Source organism: Parasteatoda tepidariorum, chromosome 7 (genome assembly GCF_043381705.1).
Source record: "Parasteatoda tepidariorum isolate YZ-2023 chromosome 7, CAS_Ptep_4.0, whole genome shotgun sequence".
In the NCBI taxonomy this organism is placed as follows: domain Eukaryota; kingdom Metazoa; phylum Arthropoda; class Arachnida; order Araneae; family Theridiidae; genus Parasteatoda; species Parasteatoda tepidariorum.
Window position 1 is genome coordinate 67877065 of NC_092210.1, and position 27087 is coordinate 67904151.

The window sequence follows — 27087 nt, forward strand, 5'->3', positions numbered from 1 at the left end:
ATTTTATTTACTGTAGCTTAAATCAAAATAAGCGATACAAACTTTACTTATTTTCAAAGTTTCAAAACTATTTAATATTTTATAAAGCCTTCAAATGAAAGCTCCTTCAATTTTTAGATGCAAATTTTAATATAATTCTTCACTATTTTGTAAGCTCGAATTTGTTCCCCGTAATTATGCTCACAAGGAAATATAATAGAACATATAGTTTACATGCTTTTGGAAAGATACTTAGAAATGCTTTTATATGAACATATTTTACCTTACTAATTTAGCACAAAAAAATGAACTACTTTTGAAGAATTAGCATAGTTTAAAAATTAATGTTGTTAACATTTCTGTAAGTAATGTAAAATTTAATGTAAAAATTCAAAGTTACAATTAAAATATTGTATGCCACAAGTTTTATAATTTACCTGGCAAATCCTTCAATGGAATATTTCCGAATGGGCCAAGATGAAGACGTCCTATAAATTTCAGAGGAAGTTTTCCAACACCACCTTAAAAACACAAAATTTTTGTTATTCATAAAAGTTAAAACATTAAACAAATTCAAAACGGAAAATATACTAAACATATTTGGGTCATCTTGCATCAGTAATCTGCTATGATTATCTCTACATGAATTAAAACTGAAATATATATAATTTTTGATAGTTTATTCCAAATTAAGTTTCTGGATAATATTAAAGCAAATTAATTGATTAAATATTTATTATTTTCTGCCAAACTATGAAGAAACTGCAAAAAAATAATATTATTTTACTTATTTAAAACAATTTCCTTCAAATAATTTCCGAATCTTAATTAGCTGAAATGTTTTATGGTAAAATTTCTAAATTGTATTCATTTATTTTTTGTCAGTTAACATTTGTAATTTATTGTTGTCCTTCATTTTAAACAAAATACCAAGACTGAGCAAAATATTTGAATAAAATGTATTTTTTACGAAAAAACACTAAATCAAGATTTATAACACAAATACACATTTTTGAAGTTTTACATAGTACCTACGTTTAAATTAGATAAAAAGAAACTTGTAATATATATATATATAAAATTACCAAATTTTAAAATATNTGCGTATATATATATATATATATATATATTAAATAAAAAAACGATATAATTTTTTTATTAGATGAATATTAAAGGGAATCTTACTTGGGAGACTGCCAAGTGGAAGAGGCAGATTGAATTGTACTGAAATAAACAAAATCAAATGATGTAGGAAAAACAAATCATACATATAGTTGAAGTATTTCGTTTAGATTATAAATTTATCTTTAAAAAAATAATTCAACAATTTATATTTTTAAAAATTTTATTACTTAAAAGAAAATATATTTAAATAAACAGTTAATTTACTTTTAAAAGATGTCATAGTTAACTAGAACTAGTTGCTAAATATACGATAAATTCATACCTTTAAACTTGTTGGCAGGTACTTTACCCAACTGGCTTAAAGGAATATTAGCAAGGCCATCTGAAAGAAATAACAAGAAATGAAATCAAATTTTCACTCTCTTTTGCTATGAATATTTACTCAAAATTGAGGGAAACATTTTCAGTCATGTTCCAAGAAATGACTTTTTTTTAAACTTTTAAACATCAAGTATATCTTATTGATACTTTTTTTAACTTCTAAGAGTTGATCCCTAGGGTGAAATTGTCCTGAAATTTCTCTGCTGCGCATTGTTTTCCCCATTTAATAACAAGGAATATTTTTATTTTATTTTTTTATTCAGGAATGCCTGCATCTGAACATCGGAAAAAGGAAGAACTAACACTCAGAGGGTTAAAAAACTAGAATATCATTTTCAAAATAAGTCTATTACTTTTCATGCATTCTTAAAAATGCTCCTTTTCTTAACAAATTGTTTTAAAAATTGTCTGTTATTTTTTGATATATTTAGAGTTTTTTAAACGTTTTTAATGAATTTTCTCCTTTTGGTGCCGTTTTTTCTTAACACATTGTTTTAGTATAGTAAATTATATCTGATATTATTAAAAATATTCAAATTAAGTTTGTGTAAGAAATGTTCTTTTTATGAAATGTAAGGCATGGTTATAAGTTACAGGTGTGCAAACATTATCTTTTTTTTTATATAAATTGATATATTCATTGATTAAATGCATTGATTACATGCAACTGAATTTTACAAAAGTAAGAGAATTTTGGATAAATGCAAAGTTTGAGCAGACAATATAGTAAATCTGTTCAGCATCCAATAAAGCAGCGTATTTACAGAAAAATACCAAAACTTCCATGATTTAATGCATACTGTGGTAACAAGAGGGCAGAAATTTTAGAGAAATAATTATTCTGAAATTCGGATTCCTCAGAGACCTGTCTCTGAGGATAGTTGAAATCAAAATAGAAAAATTCACAGATAGTTGTTTCATCATGAGGTTATCCGGGTAGCCGGAAATAAGACTTAGGAGTGATTTGTGAATATCTGATGTTCCGGATTCATCTAAGTTGCAATTATAGCCGTGTTCATACTTTAAGCTGTACATGATTGCCTTTGCGTCAGTTTTTTTCGGTATTCATTGGATTAATTCACTTGACTGTGCTTTATGCAAGTTTGGACAGATTATGTCTGCAAATCTTCGGACATGTGTTCTGCACTAAGCGATTTAAAAGGCATTGTTAAAAAATATTGGGCAGTCAGTTGAGTTATAACCTAGCAATTTTTAAATAATAACGATATTCATGTTTAAGTTACTATAATAAACTTAGAGATAACTATAAATATGGTAATTTAAAGTACCTGGAATTTGATCCAATGGAATATTTCCTAGTGGACCTAAGTGAAGGGTAATGAAATTTTTGGCTGGTTGTTTACCATCTGAAAGAAATAAAGACTTATAACTCTTTTGCTAAAGTTACATATCAAATATTGCAAACTTTACTTTAAAATATTAAAGATATTAAATAAAATTCATTATCCTATGTGTACTTTAATAATAGCATTTATTAACAATTTAAAATAACTGTTTAAGTTAATAAATGTTTAAGTTAACTTTTTTGCTTAATTTTAGTTAATTTCAGAGCGCCCCAGTCTCCTATTTGTCCGAGTAGTTCAAAAATTTCTTGATTTTTAAGGAAATCGTTAAATAAAAACTATTCAGTTCATGCCAGATCCTCAATAGTTGTTTTTTTCTGAAACAAAATCAGCAGAATCTTACTTAGTCAGTAGAGGTATTTTAAAGTAACAGACAAAGGAAATAAAAATAATATTTTGATAAAATAATACGTTTGCTTAAATATGGTGCTATATGATTTTAGAAGGCAGCTAAAAAATTACTCTTTAAAACATGTGTTAAACCATATGTAGCAAAATGTACCACTGAATCGATTTTGGACTACTTAGCGATTTTTATATTTAATGGTGATAAGTTTCAAGGTATGTTTTTATGCATTTGAAAAAAATTTCACTTTCGTATTTATAGTAAAGATATTTGGTTTAAAAATAAATTTTATTTTTTTATTTTTATCAATCTTATGCATTTTTGAAAAATTCATACGTAAAGAATCTTAATGAGTTATGAAAATTCATAATTAAAATATAAAATAATCAGGAAAAATTTGGTTTTTATAGCATTGAAAAAATTTCGCTTAAATAATAAAAAATAAAAAAATACTTGGTGGTTGTTGTCCTGGTTGTCCTGGTAGAATAAATTGGAATTGTGGGAAGTTTCCAAGTTTAGCTGCAGAAAAAATTTTTTTTCAGTGAAATATAGTCATTTGTATAATAGTATTTGTATAATAAATATTAGTATATGTGCATAATATTACTTGGTAGTTGTCCTAATGGTGTGTTGCCTAGAGAACTGAGTGGTGTATCAGCACCTGGAGCATCACCTGATATTATAAAGTCATACAATTAATATTCAGTTCATAGTTTCTTTGTACAACTTTAAAGTTTGAAGACTAATTATAATGTCAAACATATATTAAAAAAACACAACATAATTAGAGTTCACATACATTTACATCATGTGCATTATACATTGTGTTTCCTTTCAAAATAATTAGAAAAATATCGAGAGATTCGGATTAAAATGTTTAATTGAGTAAATTAAATGAGTTAAAAATATATATGTATATATATATTACTTGGTATTGATGCCAAAGGAATATTGCCAAGTGGTCCAAGGTGAAGAGTAATTAATTTGCGCAATGGTACATTAGCAAGGCCATCTAAAATTATAAGGATAATGTCATTCACAAGAATACAAAAAAGGAACATTTACTGTAGTCATCGATATTGTAGACCAGGGGTCCCCAACCCTATGCCCGCGGGCACCATGGCGCCCTTCGATCGGTTTAGGTGCGCCCGCTGCTTGTGCCTAACGATAAAATACTTCAGTTTTCCATTTTCCCATAAAATGTTAAGCAATATTTTTTACTATTTCAATATGGATGATAAACACAACCAAAATAGAAATCGCCATCCCCACAGATATAAGCACAAAGCAAAATATAGCTGACCACTCGCGAATTGCATATATGAACTCATACTTTGTATGTTTTGCAAGCAATTTCGTAATAATTTATTTTACTCAAGGATATTAATACTAATTATATTCATATGTTAAATTAATTTTTAAAATAAAATTTTTTTGTGCATTATATGCAGTGTGTATTATTTCCTATGTCTACCAACTATAAATTTATCTTGAAAAGATAAATGGTGCCCGCCATTCGACCGATATTCTGGTATTTGCTCTTTGGTACAAAAAGGTTGGGGACCCCTGTTGTAGACAATACTAAGGGAATTATATCTTGTAAGAAAAGTTACATGCACCATTAAAACTATGGATGGGTGGCCTAATGAAAACAATAACAAGCGTCCTTAAACCGGAAAAAATTTAGAAAATTTCCGGTGTATCCCTCCACTTATGTTGTGACTTCAAGGCGATGTGTGAACAAGCCTAATATTCTATGCAGTTTTGTTATTGTAATTTGGGTTCAAATTTAAACATAATTGTACCATTCATAAGAGCTTTCAGAAATGTATTGATTCTCAGAGGTCGTAAGGCCAAAAAATTGTTTGGAAAGTTAATATCTCATTGTGAATAATTCTTAAGGTTTGCCATGTTTTGTATTTCATCCCTCATTTGGCTACATTTGAATAAAATGTCGCCAAAAATATCTTTAAAAATATCTTTTTAAGTTAGCCTAATTAGAAAATATTCTAATGATTATAATATTAATATGATAATGCTGAAGTTTAAAGGCTGAAAGAAAGAACTCGGTACATGTGAAATACTGCAATAGATATGATGCAATAATATGATGGCGCGTTTTTTTCAATCTGCGGCGTAAAAATATATCGGAAGCAGTAACCCGGAAGTCTTGCAAGAGCAATTTAACCACTAGCGCCACCACCCTTAGCTTTACACGATCACCCATTCATATTCACATTCAATAATTATTTTAAAAAATATCGCAATCACAGCCCAAATTTGTACTACTCCCTTTAAGATAATAAGTCGTATGTATAAGAAATGAATCATTCTTTAATTATTCATTTCCTTTTGTGGAATGATTAAGTATTAATTAATAACTTACCTGGTATGTCACTTGGAGAAAGACCAGGGAGCTTGCCTAAAAAACAAATAAATTCTAAATTAATCAGAATTTTTCTTTCACAAAATATGATCTTTAATGCAACATTAATAAACATTATTTTAGAGTAGCTTTTAATAGTAATGTAGTTTTTAAAATAAATACGCAAATTTGTATTTTCTGTAAACTTAAAATTATATTTGGACTCACCTCCAACATATCGGATATTTCATTAATTTTTCATATTAGAGTTAGATTTTTAGTTATTATATTTTAAACAATAAAAAAAAATTCGAACATTACCTGCTAGTTGTCCTAATGGAAGATTTCCCAATTGATTCAGTGGAAGTTTAGCAAGTGGACCTACAAAAGATTTTTTTTTTACTATAGAACATTGATTAGATGAAAATGGTTGAATACAAAACGGAAAAAAAATATTTATTGAAATAAAATCAATTCATGAAGTTAAACTTTCATCAATGTTAATAAGTTTGCCTTTAAATTAAAGCAAGATGTAATAAAAACATTTTTTACACCTTTGGCATTATATTGGCATATACATTATATTGGTTATTTTTGTCAGTGTTAATCATTTTAAATACTTTATAAGATTCTAACTTAATTACTTTAGTTTTAAAACAATCATATCGGTTAAGAGAATTACCTAATTTATCGAATGGGAAAGTACCCAGTGGGAACACTTGTATAGAACCGACACTATCTAGTTGAAGAGATGGAATTTCGGCTGCAAGGAAAATATAAATTATGAGTTTAATTTATGAGTACAATTTTAAAGCAAATGCTTTACTAAAAAAATTAAAATTGTGCGTCAAATAGTTTCTTTTTACAATTTTAGAAACTTTATAAAATTAAATGCAAATTTAAAAATCATACATAATAAACAAAAATTATTCTTTAAACGTTATATAATACATATAAAGTAAAATTAAACTTGAAAGTTAAAGTGTATATATTGTACATAATAAGTTTTTGGTTTTTTAAATGATATTAAGGAACTTACCAGACGGGTAATCTGAAAATATAAATAATTTATCTTGTGTTCGCAAGTAGAAAAGAAAAAGTATTTAAACTAAATCTTAATATAAATTCTGAACAGTCAATATAATCATAGGGGTAGCTGTTTTAATTATCTGCTGTACAGTTGTATCATTGAATAATTGTTCGCATGTTTTGGAAAATTAGAGCTTACTTAATATTTAAAACGTGCTGAATACCCGTTCTTCGCATGTGTTAAAAAAAGTAATTAATCAATAAATTGGTTATAACCAACACTACGAGATCATTTGCAAATTTGAAGGATATATATAGCGGCAGAATTATTTAAGCTAAAACAATTATATTTAATTATTTTTTGACCTTTAGAGTGGCTTTTAGTTTTCAGGTTAAGTGAACACGGTTAAGCTCATCCCATAAAAATAAAGATTAATTATATTCAGTATCATTTGGGTTATTATTTTTCAGTTGGAGTCCAACTTCTGCTAGTCAAAAATTACCCTAACCTCCGGTACTTCTCCCTTTCGGTGGGCCATAAGGACCTATTTCCACAGTACCTATAGTAGACATCTTGGAAACAATAAAGCATGTTTAGCAGACGAATTTATTGCAAAAAATTAACTAAGCATTATTGACGTCGATAATATAATGATTTTTTTATGGTTTTCATATACGAATAAGTAACTTTTCATATTTAATAGAGCTTTAAGCATCATTGGCGTTAGTTAAAATATTGGAATTTCTTATGATCTTCATTTATGAATAAATAAATTTTCTACGTTAATTTAGACACTTTGGTTCGCCACGTTTTCGATCATACTTACACCATATACGGATTACTTCAGAATTGTGGACTTGGGGAAGGTGCATACATATACACAGACATATCTGTATGTAAGAATACAGAAAAACATTCTGCTTTATTTATACGGATCCTTTAGAAAGGTAAGAGTACTTTATCAGATATTTAACTCCTTGAAATTGAAAAAAAAAGTGAAAAATATTTGATATTGCTTTCAAATTATTTTTGTGTAAATTCAAATCATGTTTATAAAAGAATAATTTTCAAAATCTCAGAGTAGTAAAAGAGTAGTAGAAGAGTAATTAAAAAAAAGTTCTTACATCCATTCGGGTATTGTCCAGATGGGAACACTAAGTGGAAGAAAATCGAATTAATACGCATGACACACATATAAATCAGTTTTATAGATTTGAATTTGAAGAAATTTTCATTTTCTTTTATTGAACCTTTATAAACATTAAAACTGCAGTTAATAAACTCAAATAAACTATTATTTTATGCAAAAACATTTAGAAAAAAAAATTTCGTACTGAAAATTTTTTATACTAGTCTCTTGCTCCAAAATCAAAAGGTATTATAATGATGGAAAGACACTTTAGAGACATTGCTGAACAGGAAACCCATTAATTTGTTTATTTTTTTCTAATAAACTATACGTGCATTTTTGCATTCATTCTTTTCACAAAAAAAGATAACACATTAATAATGGAGAGCTGCTTTAATAAATTTTCCTTATGATATTTTTAGTACATGAACAGTTAGATATTTAAACACTAAAATTTTGTAGAAGTTTTGACTGTTTATATATAGTTATCCCAACATTGTTAGCTTTTAAAATATTAAAAAACAAATAATTTTTAATTTTATGAAACAAATATTTATAAACTACACAAATTTACAAATTTGGATGCATAGTTAACACAATTTTAATAAAGAGATATAAGAATTGTCTTAATTTTTCAAAACCCTAAGTTTATAAGAAAAGTTGTACTTACTAAATCTTAAGATGTATCTTTGGAGAGCTGAAATAACAAATTAAGTAATATAAATAACAATAAATATATTTTACCTTTTTAAAAAACGAAATTTAAAAGTATACTAAATTTAAAATTTTTAACACTAATGCAGACCTAATAACCTTAATTAAACATTTACAGTTTAATAAAAATATATTTTATGTACATAAATTTTCACCAATCAATAGAAGTAGGGGAGAATTGGATAAAGCGGGATAGTCGGACGAAACGGGATACGTCGCCTAGGGACCTGGCTATTTAGTTATCTAGAGGACGACAGCGGAAACTTGTTATTCGACCGTGATTATATCATTCTCAGTGCGCCCCGCCTTGAAATCACTAGTTAATCGAAGGTTGTAGGTCTCAGAAATTTTTTACTCTATTTTCTTTGCCATTTTCTACATTTTTCTACATTGCACTGCCTATATGTATGGGATTACAATTCCAGAGAGTTTTACATTTGATGAAGCATTTATTAACGAGTATTCTCATGTCTAGTCAATCTAATTTTTCTTTCACGTTTAGGTAGCAGCCATGTTTGTTTTGAAAACTGTCTGAGTTTGACAAAACGGGACACTGAGTTGGATAAAACGGGATAAAGTTTTTTATGTCTCATTTTATCCACCAATTTATTTGTTGGCCTATTACTTCCACCGTCTTGAAATTATAGTTACTATATTATTATTATTACTTCTACTATATTATTATTACTATATTGAAGGAAAGGTAAAAAAGGCTCGTACAAATACATTGACCCCTGAATTGACAGCAGTGAAAAAGTTGGACAGATATGAGACAGTATTCAATGCTAAGCAAGAGAAACGTATGAGCATGTATTATCTCTAAAAGATTGATTATTTGGTATAACCCTAACGGGCATACGCATTTGAGTTAGCTGAGAGAAACGATGTTAAGTATAATTTTAACACATAAAAAAACGGCTGGAAAGTGTTGGTTGTATTCATGTCTTGGCAGACATAAAGAACTTAGCCTCCGAAATCCAGAACCCACGAGTATGGCCCGAGCAAAAGGGTTTAATCGCACTGCAGTTAAGCAGTTTTCTGAACTTTTGAATTCTCCATTAAGCAACCATACGATTACCCCAAATGATATTTATAATGTTGATGAAACATGAATTCTACCAGTGCCAAACAAGCCTTCAAAAGTGTTGAGTCTACGAGGCAAAAAGAAAGTGGGTAGCTCTTCTTTAGCCAAATGAGGAGTGTTGGTTACTGTTGAAACATGTATCAGTGCAGCTGGGATATTCGTCCCTCCTATATTTGTATTTCTTCGAGTGAAGGAAAACCTAAGACTCATGGATGATGCTTTACCAGGATCGTGGGCAGTGTATAACAAGACTGGCTGGATCACTAAGGAGACCTTCATTGCTTGGTTTTAAAAATTCGTAGAATTTTCCAACCATAGGCATAAGAAGCCAGTGCTGTTGCTGCTTGATGGACAAAACCGTCACACCAAAAGTTTGGAGCTTGTAAATTTGGCAAGAGAAAAATATTGTAATCATCCTAACCTTCCCCCACATACAACTCACCGCCCACTGAGCACGTATTATGAACAAGAAATTCGAAAATGGCTGTTCAACCATCCAGGTGGGTGCGTTGCAGTTTATGAGGTTACAAAACTGTTCAACGCAGCCTACTCACGGGCAGCCATTGCAGAAACTATCGTTAAAGCGTTTAGCAAAACTTGCATAAGTCCTTACAATTCTGACGTCTTCCCAGATCACCTGTTTGCACCGTCTCTCACCGCTGATCACCCAACGTCAGACCTGCAGCAAGAACCTCCAGGCGTTGGACACCAGACTGATGTGAGCAGACTGAAGTGACAGAGCAGTGTGTGCTGTTTTAGGATTAGTTATCTTTTGTTATCGACCTAGACTACGCTTTTCCATCCATCCAAAGTGTGTTCTACCTGCATCTCAAGTAAAAGGACCGCTCCCAGAAAAATGGCTGATAAGAGAAAGTAAAAAACTGTAATAATAACATGATCTCCATGTAAAAGTGAATTATAAATGAACGAAAAGGAAAGGATGACTAAACTACTAGAATGAAACAAGAGAATTTAAGAAAGGACTGCTAAGAAATCCCTCTTAAGGGCACCAGACACATCTTGACAGTGAAATTTATGGAATAAGCGTTCATATTTGAAGACTCGTAAAATCTTTAAAAAGACATATAGCAGCATAATTTTTGTGAACTTAATTGTAAAACAACAGTCTATATGAAAATGTTAGAAGCAATAAAATCCCATTAATAAAATTTTTAGAAATTTTGCTTTACGTTTTCTGTCAGTTAATTATGTTTTTCAGTTAGTTTTACACAAAAAATTAAACTTTGTAAACCCTGTCCCGTTTTGTCCAACCCAGGTGTGCTAAAACGGGATATGTAAGAGTTTGGAAAATAATTCTTTTTATATTTTACAGTCATTAAAATTAGTTTAAAATATGTTTCTTCTGCACTCCAATAAGTGATGTAGCTATGAAAAAAAAATAATGTGCTGTTCACTTCAACAGATTTTCCGTAGTAAATAAAAACAATAATGGTATCCCGTTTCATCCAACTTTTCCCTAATAAACTGAGTGAAAAAAAACATCTTGTACAATTACATTCCCATTCATACCCATACTTTAGTAAATTAAGAAAATACTTACGGTTACTTGGGTTCTGACCCCCTGGGCCCCCTGGGAATTGACCCCCTGGAAGTACTAAAAAAGAATAAATAAATGATTAAAAATTTAATTTTGCTAACATGAATTTAGTGACAGAAATTTTTTATTTCATTATGTAATTTAAAATAGAGTAACAAAGGTAGCAGTGAAAAAAATAATTTCCTGAGAAGTGGAAAAACTGAATTCAATTCAAATCATTAAATACTATTTATTAAACAAAGCAATAATTTTAATCAATATTGATTCCCTTTATCTTTGTCAATAAATAAAATGATAGTTTAAAATTTAATATTCTTGAACTAAAATATACAAACTGATATATAAAAATGGTATACTTTTATATATCTGTTAAATATGTAATGTTTTAAAATATTTTTTAAAATGTTAACGTTATAAACCATCAATTAAATTTTTTTTTCATAGAAAAAAAATTAACTTTTTTTTTCAATTTTCAGTTTTAAATTTGTTTACTAAGTTTACAGCACTGCTTAGAGCAGAATACATTTTAATTACAAAAAATATTTCTAAAGCCTTATTTACTGAAACCTTATATGACAAAAGAAATCAAAGTAGATGAAACTATAAAGAAACAAACACACACAAATGCATCTTTGATTTTTTTTTATATTTCAGTATGTAAGCAAAACTTACGCACGCGAATGTTATTCTATAGCAGGATAAATGAATTAATTTTTACCATTTTTAATTTCTTATTATTAGTTATATGGATAAACTATGACTCTTAGTATCATATTAAAACATTTCATAAAAGTCTAACTTTTAATGGCATTATTAAGAAAAATTCTAACAGAGATATAATTTCGGATAAATAATGTTACTTACAGTATGTTGGGACATCTAAAAAAAGATAAGATTTGTAAGTCTTACGAAAGTTAAATTATTAGTATGTCAAATGAAGGAAATGTTGCCTTCTTAATTTTCGTGCACACAATTTAAATAAAATAATGCAGTAATTAAACAATATATACTTACATTATAAAAATAAACATTATAATATAATATATAATTACAATATGAATTAAGATGGATAAGTACTTTTTTTTCATTTTTTACTAAACAATTTCTTTATAGACTTCTGGCCATTAAAATTGCTGCACCAGGAAGGCGACGCAACACGAACGTGAAATTTGCAGGAGGGATAAAGTATGTTGTGATATGCAAATGATTTGCTTATCAGCTTATTCATGGAAAGCAGCGGTAGCGACACCTACAATGTGTGTAAAAGAAGAGATTTGAATGTAAGTTTCTCATACAGAAATTGAATTTGAGTTGCTCGTGATCAAAAAAAATTTTTTTTATGCCTCGTGTAAGCAGGAGAAATGCCTTCCATCACGTGGCTGAGTTTGATCGAGGTCGAATTATGGCCTAACGGGATTGCTTTTTATCATATCGAAGTATTGCTGCTCACGTTGGTCGTGATCCCATGACTGTTAGCAGAATATGGAATCAATGTGTTCATGATGGTCATATGGAACGTCGTGCAGGATCTCAGCGGCCCCCCATCACTAACAGCTGAGAAGACAGACATGTTATCCACATGGCCTTAAGGGATCGTACAGTTACATCACGAACCCTGAGTCAAAAAATGGGGTTATTTGCAGGACAACAAGGGTCTGCACGGACAGTTCGATGATGTTTGCAGCAGGATGGACAGTCAGCATGGTGATCATGGCTTCGGCTACCCTTGACGCTGCATCACAGGTAGGAGTGCCTCCAATGGTGTGATCAACGAAGAACCTGGATGCAGGGATACAATGAAGTCGTTTTTTCAGACGAATCTAGGTTCTGTATACTGCATCATGATGGCCGCATCCGTGTTTGGCAACATCTTGGAGAACACCCATTGTTATCTTGCATTCGATATCGTTATGCTGACCCATCACCTGGAGTTATTATATGGGGTACTATTGGATACTCGTCTCGATCACCTCTTCTTGGCATTGCCAGCACTTTAAACAGCAGCCGATACATTTCTGACGTGTTAGGGCCAGTTGCTCTGCCTTCTGACCTTCCTTGACACAGAACATGCTCCCCTGTTTCCTTGGCCAGCACGTTCTCCTGATCTCTCACCAATTTAAAACGTCTGGTCAATGGTTGCCAAACGACTGGTACGCCACCTCTCGTCAGTCACTGCGGTCGATGAATTGTTGCATAATGTTGAATCTGCATGGAATGCTGTACCCGTCCATGCTATCCAATGTCTGTTCGACTCTATGCCCAGGGGAATAACTGCTGTTATTGCTGCCAGGGGAGGCTGCTCTGAGTACTGATTACTCAGGATCTATACATCCAGATATCCTGAAAATTTAACCACTTGTTCTTGCAACTATAATGTATGTGTCCAATAAATATTATTCGGTTATTTGCATTCCTCCTTGGTGTAGCAATTTTAATGGCCAGGAGAGTATTTTTGCTAAATAAATATAAACTTACGTCCTGGAACTTGATCTATAAAAAAAAGTATTTTATAACAATTTATAGGAAAATGCATCTATCGATTAAAATTTTACATTCAATTTTAAATCATTCGTTACCAGGAAATAAATTTTAACTCTATATTAAAATATTAAAAAAAAACTTGTATTCAAATAATAATCAAATCATCATAAACTGAATCCTTTAAAATCCATTCAAATATAAAAAAAAAACTTCTGAAATTTGAAGATAATAGTAGTAATTCGTATTATTATTTTTCATATAACCTTAAATTTCTTTCCATTAATTTGTTTCATTAACACCACTTAATATATTTTGGATCAATAAGATTAAATTTGGTACATATCGCTTTTGCTTTTTAAAAAATAAACATAAGTATAGTTTTGATATTAAAAAAAATCTGAACTTGTAACTTTTTAAATTTAATTTAAATCTTATTTTATGCAATTATAAATACTTAATATATTATAAATACTTAATACAAGTTATACTTAATTATTTTCCTAACAAATTAACTAAAAAAGTTTGATTTACACCGGATTAGATTTTTCTTCTTAAGATAACTTTTGTGATAAAGATTTTTGCAACTTTTTTTATTAGCATATTTATAATTTAAATAGCATAAATTTATAATGCATAATTTTAATTATGCTATGCAAATAATGATTGAAAATTAAAATGATTTCCTGAACTTTGTATAGCATTATTTTAGTAAGCTTCCTTATTAATATTATTATTTTAACACAGCTTAATGTTACAATTAACAACAGTAAAACTATTAACAAATAAATAAATATTTGCAAATAAAAATAAGCCAATTTAAGGTTTTACATTATAATATCTAACTTAATTTCGAGTAATTGTACAATTATAAAAGTTAATAATATTAAAGTTGTATTTGGTACTTACCGGCACTTGGATAATGTCCTGATGGATAATCTGCAAATATTTAATATAAATATTTATCTTCGAAAGAATATTATAATATTTTTTTCTATTTTCATGCAGTTTAAAATAAAAACACTATATTTTATAATAAAATGTTCATGCAAAATTTCCATAGAAATTATTTGTATTGAAAAGTATTATATACTTATAAAAAGTGATTGAAAGCGTTGTCGATAAATTTTGCATACATTTTAATGCAGTCTTGACAGTCTTGAATATTTGAAACAAAAGTAAGCAATGTCTTAATTATGTAAGCAATGTATTAATTAAGTGTAATAAAAGTAATGTATTAATTTTATAGTTATTATTTTTTTCTAATTTCAAAAATTTTTTCTTGAAAATTCTATTACTATTCTGTTTAAAAGTTTTCTACGATGCATCTCTGTAGTGTATTAACATTTTACAAATTTTTTTTTGTATTTCTTACTAACATAATCTTTTATTCTTCGATACGCAAACAAATTCTGCTGAAAGACTGTTTTTTATTTAAATATTCAGATTAGATTTTTTTCTTCCTTACTTGTAAAATTATCTTATTTTGAATAGTAAAGAGCAGTTGGTAGTAAATTTACGTACTTAAATATATTTTGTTAAATTTAAAAAATTGTATATGCTCTTATATTTTTATAAAACTAGTAAACAGCAAATGTTCGGTAAATTTGAAAAATAGGTTTTATTATAATCTCTTAGATGAATTATCTAATACAAAAAAGGAAAAAAAAATTAAAAGAAAAAAGCTACTTACGGCCACTTGGGAATTTTCCGGAATTAGTTTCTAAAATGTTTCAATAAAAACTGTTATAATTTGTTTTTAAAGTTATAAATTAATTTAAGTGACATATATCATTCAAATTAGAAATTTAAAATAATTAGTGTTCTGTTTCATTAAAAAAATCCACAAAAATGCATCTTTTCTTTTAGGTATCATTAAAAACAGATACTTTTATATTTTTTAATGCTATCATGTTTATTGAAAGTTAAAATATTCATATACTAACAGTTTTGAAAATAATTGCTATTAAGCATATTTTAATTGCGTATTTTGATATAATTTTTACTGGAACAATCTCAAAATTCAAAAGTTTATAAATTCGGATCCACAAATTCGCGTTTCACGATATAATACCAACGTCTAGATTTCAAGGTACTTCTTTAATAATGGTTTAAAGCGATTTTCCTAAGAATGAAAAGATCCCACAATTTTTAATATTAAAGTTGTTAAAACTTTTGCTGAACTCTATAAATTATGTATTTTGGAGGAAGTATATTCGCTTTTTTTGGAAGTATATTTGCTGCTTTCCGAGATTTTTTGTTAGAATCTTTATGTAAACTCTTAGGACAACTCGTACGTATATAAATTCAAAATGCTTCAATCAATAAAAATAATAAATTTGTTTTACTAAAATCTATTTGCTTTATTAAAAGCCACATTTAATTTATTCCGAAAACTTTAAGGAATAAAATTTAGAATCGAAATTAAAAAAAAACAATATTGCAAACAAAACAATATATGCATGCGATTATCGTAAAGTAGAAAGGATATTTATAAAATCTGTAAAAGAATTTAAAGATTCGAAATAAATTGTAACTTAATGAAACATCAAAAAATCATAGTATTATTTTCGTGACAATCAACTGGGAAATAATTCAATCGTATGATTTAAAGGTCTATACATAACTTCAAAAGTCAGTAATACTATTTATCTTACTAAGGTACATCATATACACTCAGTATAAGTTTGGATATCATTCAATAGTAGAAAAATTTAATAGTTTTTTTTTATATTGCATTCTGCTATATTTTGTTAAAAATATTTCAAGAAAAAGCACCCCAAAAATTTCAGGTGATTTTAAAAATAACTCTAGATTTGTAGATATTTTATTTTTAATAATTGCTTTTTATTATACTTTTTCATTATACTTTTTCATTATACTTTTTTAATGTACTTTTTAGCACTTACTTCCGCCGGGATAGTGACCAGATGGATATTCTGAAAGAAAAATTAAATTTCATCACTGTGTGAGCTTTGTAAAAAATTCCTAATCACAAATTGCTAAAAAATTCGTTACTCTCTAATCAGTTTTAAAAATTATTTATGGCTAGGTTAGTAAGTTGCTCGATCAATAATAAACGTTTGTTTCGTTTAGGCATTAAACGACCAATTTTAAGAAGAACATTTCATTCTATTATATTGAATTAATTATTAAATCTTGGATTTTAAAAGCTAATTTTTCCACATTTTTGAAGGCATCTGAAACCTCTATTAATCTATTGATAAGTAGGGAGAAATCGGTAAGTAAAGATTGTAACAGAGCAAAAATTTCGAGTGTCGGGTTCTAGATTTGGTTCCGAGGTGGCACACAAGGTGTATTTAATAAATCTACATGCACACCCCTGCTGGCAACCATTTTTACGTACTTTTGAAAGAGTTACATCACAAAAGATATTTTCACTCTACGTAAGTACTTGTTTTGGTATTAGAATATCACATTGTAACAAAGTAATTCTGTTTAAACAAATAAAAATTATTAACCGAATTTGTAAGTGGACACCTCAACTAGCACTTCAAAAAAAAAAAAAAAANGTTAATTAACTAGCATTGTTTTTAACAAATGAAGCTGAAATGGAGTCTTGGGGACGATTGTAACAACAAGTAAAGGGACGATTGTAACACCTGAAAATAAATAATCTTATGTTTACAAACCATTACTTAACACTTTAAGAACCACCAATAGTTTCCTATATCACTTATATTATGTTGCATGTGCATTATTTTATTTGTCACCTTTCACAGCATAAATTAAAATTTTTAACCCCTTAAAGTTAAAAGTTTAACACTTTAGGTCTCTGCTCATTATTATTTTTACTCCTAAAATATCACTACTATTTTGATCAATAAAAAATATATCACAGCTATGATTATATGTATAATTAACTATGTTTTAGTTGAATTTATGAATTGTTACAATTGACTCCGTAAGTAGGGACAATTGTAACAAGTGCACGACTGTCAAAAATTTTTAATAACTAATATAATGACATTTAAAATACGGTATTTACTTTTTTTCTATTAGAGGATAGTCTACTTTACTCGTCTGTCAATTAATACTAATAATATATTGGATTTTTTGTTAGTTAAAAATAGTTAAGTAAAAAATTTTACAATTGACCCCACTCTCCCTTAATACTAACTACAAATTTTATAACATTAAAATTACTTTCAAATTGCATATTTAAATTGTATCATATTATAGTTGAATAAAAATTTTATTTTTCTTACACATAAATGGTGAATAAATGAAAAATGATATACTTACGACCACTTGGATACTGGCCGGAGTGTATGGCTAAAATGAAAAACGAAGAATGAATGTTTCCAGAAAATGTACTGTTTCATTATAAAACGTCTATATAGCTTTCTAAAAAAATTGATACAAATTTCATATCTACACCTTAATTTAATTCACTTAGAAATTTTTTTTTTGAATTATAAGTATTAAAATGCCTTTTACAGAAATTGGTGTATATCCTGGAAGTTAAATAAATGAATATCACTAAAAGCTCATTCTAAACAGCTATGTACTTTTTTATGATTTCTAATTTGGAAATTAATATGCATAAGTCTTTCTTAAAATAATATTTTTTTTAGAAAAACAATTGCATGAATCCTTTTTTAACATTTTGAGTGCAAGCAAACAAGCCCTATTCAATAAAATAACTGATGAAGAAAATGTAATGTTTAATAAAGCAACAAATATCTTTTGTCTTATATATTTCGTAATGTTGCTTAAAAAACTTAATTTGTTTAATTTTGAAATTTAATAATCAAATCATATTATTTTTTATTTTAGATGCACTGTAAGAAATTTCCCAGAAAAAAAGACTAATTGACAATTTTGCGATATTAACTATTTTATCACATTAAAAAAATAGTTTAATAACCATAAATGATGGTATTCAATCTATTATTTGTGGGAAAATAGTTTATTGCCTTTTTAATAGTACAATTAAATAACAATAATTTAAATGCGAATTTTTTTCACCTAATGAAGCCACTTAGTTCCTTGCAGCTGGGAGCGTAGTTTAGAAGGGGCACTTTTGAAGGTACTTTTGAGCGCACTGGGAGCGTATCTTTCAATCTCATGTCTACTCAAATGGGAGTTTTAATACCAGCTTTGATACCAAAATATTTCTCCAGTTTCTTGAAGTTCTACTGTTCGCATTTACCTTGTCTTCCGGAAAGCGAAACTTTCATTAACGTATAAATCATAGCACTACAAGGTTCCCTAACATAAACAGGTCTAGTAATTACCATGTCTTGCAATGGATGGCATCACTAGATTGCAATTAATCCACATTCTGTAGTTCATTTGACAAAACACAACTAAATCACAAAACTCTAATGCTCAGTTAAGAAAATTTTTTATACAGTTTTTAAACCATGCTAGTTTAAAGGGTTTGAAAGCTATACTAGAAAAATATTCCTAATCGCAATTTTACGAGGAAAATTAAAAAATATATATATATTTCGAAAAAAATATAGTGATGTCTAGAGAAAATTATTTTATTTGTTGGAATTTGAAATTTCATCTTTAAAACAAATTATTGAAGTGAGAATTTTCTAAAAACAAATCAAACAAAAAGTTGCAAAAGCATTTAGTCTAGCTAGATCATATATAATTAAAATATAAATACAATATAATTACAATATCATTACAAGATACTTACTTCCACTTGGGTATTGACCAGATGGATACTCTAAAAATCCATTTTTTAAATTAGTTTCAAATTATTTATTGATCAAAAATTTTTGACATTGTTACTAAGAAAAACCAGTACTCTTGTATTAATTTTAATAACAGCAACTTTCTACATTTAAGAAAATTAAGGTATCATTCATGTCATTAATTATTATATTATTAACCTCTTAGCTCTTCTCTGTTGCTCCAGATTTTTTATTGATTTTAATCTGAAAAACTGTAAAATTGTTATTTGCTTAGTTTGAAATCTAATAATTTAATTACAAAGTTCCTAACGATTTTTTTGAAAAGCTGTTATTTATAAAACGCAAAAAGTTTTAATATTCTTAAAATACTGCAAAATTTGTTTGTTTTTTTAAATTATTACAGTTTTTTTACTTTGTTTTCATTGCCTTTTATTGCTAGTAAGTGTTTTATTTATAGCAGACTTTAATTTTATTGATATGAAAGCAATTTCCTATTAATCAAACAGAAGTCGTTTTCCACATTTTTTTAAAAATATAGGGGGAACTAATATTTGTTTATCAGATTTTGTACTTTTGTATTTATTTTGTATTTTTGCTTTTAATTTACTTTTGTATTTACGCTTTTTTGAAAAATTTTTTTTTTATTTGCATTTTTTACAAAATATGTTATGTGGAGAAAAATATTTGGCAAAAACACGAAATTAAATCAACATAGATCTTGAAATTGAGACTTTCTGCTGACTGAATATTTCTGAACTGAAGATTATGTGAAGTTTTAGAAGTTTAGAATCAATCGTATAGCTATATTTTTATCTAATATGCACAGGGAAAGAACACTGCTCTTCCTTGCCTTTTTCGTCTATGTGTGGTTATCCCTATTTTGGTAATTAAGTATGATTTTTATTTTTATATAATTTCTTATTTGTTATAATCACTATTTCATGTGTAAAATATAATAAAAGAAATCAAAAAGGAACTTACGGCCACTTGGGTATGCTCCTGATTTATCCTCTAAAATTGAAGCATCAATTTAGCTTTTTATAATTTATTTTTGTTAATTGCACAGAAGTAAATTTTAAAAACCCTTATCTTCTCATGATTATTAGGTTAAATTTTGTTTATATTCAAAAGTAGAGAAAAAGCATTAAAAGAAATGCCATTATGGAATATGATTATGAGTAAAACCTAAGCTGCCAATACGTAGAATAAATTGAAACATATTCCACAATGTAAAACAAATTATAATTTCATTTCTTGGAAGGTAAAATAATGCATTTATTAAATGAAACAAACAGCAAGTTATCTTAAAAGGACTAAGTTTAAATCTAAAATTCGTACATCTTATTTTACATTGTTTCCTAGCTGTCTATTTTCCATAGTAAATAAGTCTTTATTATCATATTATCTCTGTATGTATTAAAGGAAGTTTTAATTCCATTTGAAATTATTATGAAATGTGTACCCTAAAATTATATTTTTAAATTAATCAGAATGCAAAGTAATCCATAGTGATGAACGTTAATATATATTTTCTAAAATTTTTCATAATTTTAATTTTTTGACTCAGCGATAATTTGGTATCATGAAGTGCCCAGTAAGGAATAACGTAATTCAAAATTCTACAAATCATTATATAGTTAGATCAGGGGAAATGAGTTATTTAAATCTAAAAATCCGAGCATCATAATTTTTTTCCGAAGTAATGGGAAGTTTTCATCATCCATGCGAATCGCTCTATTCTCAAACAAACTTTTTTAAGATAATTACAAATCTTTTTTTCTGATGGACCTCAACAAATAAAAAGTGTTTGTCTTCTTTCAAATATAATTTGCAGCCGTTACAAACCATAGGTTTTATTTCATTTATTATAAAGACACTAAAAATTCATACCAATATAGAGACAGATAAAAGTATAGGGTTTTGTAAATGTTATACTAAACACAATGTATCAGTATTTATCATTGATAATTGTAAAATCAAATTCTTCAAAGTAATGAATGATAAATACATCGAGTTTTACAAATCTTTAATAAATTATCATGTATGAGTGTTTATCAATGAATATTGTAAAATTGCATTCTAGAAAAAAATAAGTCATAAATATAGCGTATTTTATAAATCTTAAATAAGGCCAAATAATATGAGTATTTATATTTGATTATTAAAAAATTGCATTCTAGAATATAATTTTTTGCTTCCGTAAAAATTAGCATCAAAGCAGTAATTACCTCCGCTTGGGTATTGTCCTGATGGATATTCTAAAAAAATATAAATGACTTTCATTAACATGAAATATAACTTACATTTCTAAATGAAAACAAAAATAATTATCATTTAAAAAAAACGAAAATAGTGTAGAATTGGTTTTATAAATATTTTTATATATTTGGTTTTATATATATTGGTTTTATAAATATTTTAAAATCTTACACATTTGTTTGGTATAAAATAAATCGCAAAATTTATTTAGCTTTATCAAAAATAGAAAGAAAGGAGTAATACTAAATTATTAATTCATTGTAGTTCCTGTCAAACTGATTATGAAAGATGCGTTTTTTTACAAAAACTCCACTGATATATACTGATGTCTCTACTAATTGAGTATATTTTAAATAATGAAGAATAAATGACTCAAACTAGAGCAAATATATTAATTTTAAATAATTTTTATTTACGAATTATGCTATTAAAATTGTTATTAAAACATTTCTCTGGAATTTTGTGTAAAATCATTATCACTAAAAATTTTCCTGAAGACTAAATGCAGAATTATTTTCTATAAAAAGTAATAATTATCTGTAAACAGATACTTACGACCGCTTGGATATTGGCCAGATTTGAAGACTGAAATAAAAAAAAATATTTTGAGTTTAAAAAAAATAAAGTTGCAGCCTTTTATTTCTAAACTAAATAGAATTTTTTATACGATTATTTAATAATCTAAATCTAGAAATAAATTATTTTTAATTTTCAATAAAATTTTTAATAAAATCTATTTTATTAATAAAATATAACCATTTAATCATGTTTATATAAGTCATTGGTTAAAATAAGATAGTTGAAATTAGTTTCCAGAAAGATACAAAGTGTAAATCTTACTTCCACTAGGGTAGTATCCTGATGGGTATTCTGAAAAATGAAACACATTTCAGTTATGTTAATTTAAAGAAAATAGAAGTTTTAAATTGTGTAATAAAATTTACAACATACAGCAGTATACGTTCTAACGTTTATGAAATTTGTGAAAATAGATGCTTGAAAGTCATATTAAAAGAATTTTACGATTATACGAATAATTTTATGATTTTATGAATAATTACATATTAACGTTCATGAATATGTAAAAAAAACTGAGCCTATCCAAAGGCAGGTTACTATAATTTCACAATATGACGAAGTGGGATAAGAATATGGATATGTTTTTCGATATATTGTAACATGAAACAGCATTTGTGACTGATTATCAAATGTTATTTCAAGTCAACTACATGACTCGTGTGACTTTTATCATGCACACAAACGTCAAAGTATCTTTGTTTTCGAAATTCAGCTCAAGAAAATTAAAGCAAAAAATGCTGATCGGATGGATTTAAAAAAATGCTAGAATTTAAATAACGCCTGCGCTAATATTAAACTTTTACGAAAATAAGGAACCCTGATCTAAATTTTAGATAAATTATTGAAAGTTTTGAAAAAGTTGTATCGAAATTTTTAGAATTTAGATGATATCTAAGCTTTTATTAACTTTTGTGAAAATATCAAAAATTTAATTTTAGGTAAGTCATTGAAAGTTTGAAAAAGAAATTGTGCTTTGATGCATTATCGTGAAATAAAAACCATCTAGACACCTTAAATACTTATCAGTACAATCTTAGTTAAAACCTTCCTGAAGAATATTAATAAAAATAATACTTACGTCCACTTGGGAATTCTCCAGATCTAAAAACTAGAATTTACAATAGTTTCCATGTGATTAAATTTATAATACTAAATTATTTAAAAATGCATTTATTTAAAATGAAAAGTGCCAGGGAAACTATTTCTGTTATTATAAATACTAATGATAATTTAATTACTGTTTGTGACTTATAATGAAAAATTCGAATAGCTTTTTTCTCGTATTAATTTTATGGGATCAAAACTACTTAATGTGACGTGTCGAAAGATTATAAAATCTTTCCAAGAAAGTGTCATTTGATATTGCAATTGCTTTTGGGATTCCAAGACGTAATGTGAATGTTTTTTAGATGTGTAAAAGATCAGTGCTTTTAAGCACTTATTTAATTTATATATTTATTCATTTTAATGAAAAGCACTTTATTAGCAGCTATTAATATTTTCCGGACCATTTATTTAACAAGAAATAAAGAGACGCTAAATACATAAATGACATCAAATTGTCACTGTAAAATACGACTTTATTCTAAACAAGTTCGGACACATTAAAATTACTGAATGAAATTAAAAATATAGAAATTTATTTCACTCAAAAATTCGCTTAATAGCTACTGTATATTTTTCTGTATAAAATTAGGGTGAAAATGTTATTTCACTGGCACAGTAAACTTTTTAATTAGAAAGTTTTGATCATGCTTACTTCTACTTGGATATTGTCCAGATGGAAAATCTACAAAAAGATTTTAAATGAATGAATGGATATAACCCAAATACAGTTATTTTTAAACGAAACTTTTACTATAATACTTTTTTTCAGACTTATGTGGATTTAAGATTCTGTAGAATTGTATACAATGCTTAAGCTCTCAGATACATGAGAGTATTTCAGAATATGATCTGAAGTTTCAATTCACTATGCGGATTTATTCATTTTTTTATGTAATTGATGTTTGACCTGAGGTATGCATGCATTTTATATTTTGAAAACAAGTTGTTATTGCCTTGGAATTGTGTGATGCTTTAAGAAATAAAATATTTAAAATAAAAAATACAGGGTATAAGAAAAATAGCGCTTTGAAACACCTCATAGAAAATAAATTATATTTCATAAACTAATTTTGTAACTCTACTCGTTTTTTTCACAAGACAAAAAGCTTTAAATAAATTATACGAAGAGACAAGTTATGCAAATCAACGAGATCCCATTTGCACTAAATTAAAGACTGTTCAAACATAAAAAAATATTTTGTGTGAAAAGTCCGAAACAATGAAAATGGCAGTTAAAAATAGCTTTGCTTATTATTTTTTTATTATTTTTTTAAATGATAAAAAAAGCAAGAAATTGATAATAATATATTTTCTATTATTTTCGGGACATCCATGGGACAATAACGCCTACTAAAAAATTTGTCAATAAGAAAAATGAATACCTTATGTGAAAATTCAGAAATAAGGAATTTGAAAATACGAAAATAAGTACTAAGTAAGAATATGCGGAAAAATTTATCTTCATTATATAAAACAATTATTAATTAACTATCGCATACTACATTATAATTTTACTTCGAATAAATTATACTAATCGCATAAATATTAATCACATTGTTTGTAGATTTAAGCTTATGATCAATGAGTAATGGCGGTAAATATATATAATACTTCTCACTTATAATTAGTTTAATAAACTTTTTTAACTAGTTTTCATTATGTTATGGACGAGAAATTAGTCTACGCTGATACTGTGGACACCATAACTTTTATTATTAAATACTTCAAAAAAAATTCACCCGAATCTTACATAAATTTTTAAAGGTTGAACCCCATATTAAGGATACATGAAAAGGCTGGGAGATTAGAGACATTGATTCAAAAGCGTATGAATGTTACTTTAAATCAAAACAATGAATTTAAAATAAATAAAAAAAATCTTTATTATTGGAATTATTTGGAAATGAGAAAATATTTGCTGATAAATATTGCTTAGTGTTGAAATAATATAAAATATAACTGATTTTAACAATGCGGATTTAAGCTTTTTAGAAATTCAGGCATTATATATGTAAGGGATTAAAACATTAGTTCGATTGTTTTTAAAAGTTATTGTAAATGCCTCATAATTAAATGTTGGTTGTTAAATCAACTGCTTCTTTAATTAGCTACATTAATATACCATTTGAAGCTCCTTGAGATTAATGCAGAATAATGAGATATGACACGGAAGATGAACCACCAAATTTTTATACCAAATGTTCAAACATCCAGATGTGGCTTACTAAGTAAAAACAATTCCTTTCACCTGGGTTGGGCAAGTTATCTGCATGAGCGTCATTTCACGTCTATAATGTAATACAAAAGAATTTTTTTCAGCAAAACAAATTAACGCGACAATAAGAAGAATATCTAAGTGCAGATGGATAGATGCGGCTGCAGAGGCAAAAAATTGACTTAGTTTTTCAAAAAAAATTCTCAAGGCAAAAATTTGGAAAATTTTAGAGAAATTGGCTGGAAATGCCTGGTTTAAAAAACCTTGGTCTGCTCTAAGTTGTTGTGTCAGATTTGATGACGATGAATATTTTTATTGCAAATAACAAATCCAAGCTTAATACTTACTTCCACTGGGAATTTCTCCTGTGATATATTCTATAACAAAGTAAGATAAATTATGGTACAATTATAACAAAATGATCAAAAAATTACAAATTAATAGATAATATTTTCAATTGACTATTTAAAGATAACTTTTAGATATGTTTTAACTGTTTCCGTAAAGAAAATTTTCCATATAATGGAATATTATACTATACATTCTCAGAAAACTTTTAAAGTATTGCAATAATATATATATATATATATATTATATTATTCAAAATTAGATAAAACAAAGGACTATTAGACTAACATTAGACTTCTTGCCCTAAGAATGTACCCTGCTGTTAGGAACTAGGTTAATTCATAAGGCTCTCGTTCACTTATTTGTATAAGATTAGTGGTATCTACAGTTGTGTTTTTAATCCCATGACTAAAAATAAAATTTTTAATTCCAACTCCTTATCACATAGCTAAGCTTTCAGCTTTCAAACAATGTGCCCTCGAATTTCATTGAATATGGGTCTTGCACGAATACAATTCAGGCTAGTAGGTGAAAGCAGTCGATAAATGAGTTTTCTCCGATTTATGTCGTCTTTTTTATGGTTATTTAACAATTTTTGTTTATGGTAAATCAGCGATTAAATATATAGCTATTTAAGCATTTTTTACTGAAACTTTTTAGCAGTGTGCTATCAAATTCTTATATGAGAAAAGTTCTCGTTTTATAAAGAAAAAAAATATATTTTTTTCTGTTTCGACTGTTTGCTTTAAATAAAAATTACTCTATTTTAGCTACTAGAAAAATTTTATTTAGTTTAAAACACTCCGGACATACCCCCACTTAGATATTCCCTGGTCGCAAATCCCAAAAATAAATTAATCAATATATTTTGATGTAGATTAATAACTAGTTGAAATTTTCAGATCCAAGATAATTTCAAACCAAAGCAGATTTTTTTTTTAAACAAAGATCACAGATTTAATAGAAAAATATTTTTATAGTGTTTAGTTGCTAATGTAAAGTAGATCATAGTTTTCATTTAAAATATTAATGCTCAAGATTTTAAAGACGTTTAAGAAATGAAGTAAGTGGTCTTTGTTTATGTATTTTTCTTCGATTTTTTTAAATTTAAAATGTTCATTTACCGCCATTTGATAATTTTTATGAGACACATACTGAAATTATAATTTTAAAATTTTAATGATAATTTTTTAAAAAAAATATTTTATTGTCCGCATCTGATCCTAGATTTCCTGTTATTTTATCCGAAATCTTTTCTGTGTAAGGGTGGAAATATAAAATAAAACAGATTGTTAAGTGCTAAAAATCAGTTTTATATATATATATATATATATATATGCTAAAATTAAAA

The 27087-nt window shown here is 27.3% G+C and overlaps 1 protein-coding gene across 24 annotated transcripts in view; it reads right to left on the bottom strand.

The window, feature by feature from the left end:
* Positions 1–27087, bottom strand: part of LOC107456745 (uncharacterized) — a 142719-nt gene that overhangs the window by 95194 nt on the left and 20438 nt on the right. For 23 of the 24 annotated variants that reach the window (XM_043048039.2, XM_043048038.2, XM_043048042.2 and 20 more), the window contains 28 exons: positions 25736–25765; positions 23826–23855; positions 23145–23174; positions 22328–22357; positions 22043–22072; positions 21457–21486; positions 20210–20239; positions 19231–19260; positions 17820–17849; positions 16463–16492; positions 15247–15276; positions 14463–14492; positions 13551–13565; positions 11940–11954; positions 11079–11132; positions 8390–8416; positions 7715–7744; positions 6600–6611; positions 6243–6323; positions 5882–5941; positions 5582–5617; positions 4124–4207; positions 3803–3868; positions 3649–3714; positions 2775–2852; positions 1427–1486; positions 1165–1203; positions 417–500 (listed from right to left, as the gene is read on the bottom strand). In XM_043048039.2, the coding sequence (XP_042903973.1) occupies positions 417–500; positions 1165–1203; positions 1427–1486; positions 2775–2852; positions 3649–3714; positions 3803–3868; positions 4124–4207; positions 5582–5617; positions 5882–5941; positions 6243–6323; positions 6600–6611; positions 7715–7744; positions 8390–8416; positions 11079–11132; positions 11940–11954; positions 13551–13565; positions 14463–14492; positions 15247–15276; positions 16463–16492; positions 17820–17849; positions 19231–19260; positions 20210–20239; positions 21457–21486; positions 22043–22072; positions 22328–22357; positions 23145–23174; positions 23826–23855; positions 25736–25765 (1167 nt within the window). The remainder of the gene's footprint in view (positions 1–416; positions 501–1164; positions 1204–1426; positions 1487–2774; positions 2853–3648; positions 3715–3802; positions 3869–4123; positions 4208–5581; positions 5618–5881; positions 5942–6242; positions 6324–6599; positions 6612–7714; positions 7745–8389; positions 8417–11078; positions 11133–11939; positions 11955–13550; positions 13566–14462; positions 14493–15246; positions 15277–16462; positions 16493–17819; positions 17850–19230; positions 19261–20209; positions 20240–21456; positions 21487–22042; positions 22073–22327; positions 22358–23144; positions 23175–23825; positions 23856–25735; positions 25766–27087) is intronic. The other variant, XM_071183557.1, reaches the window with a different exon arrangement.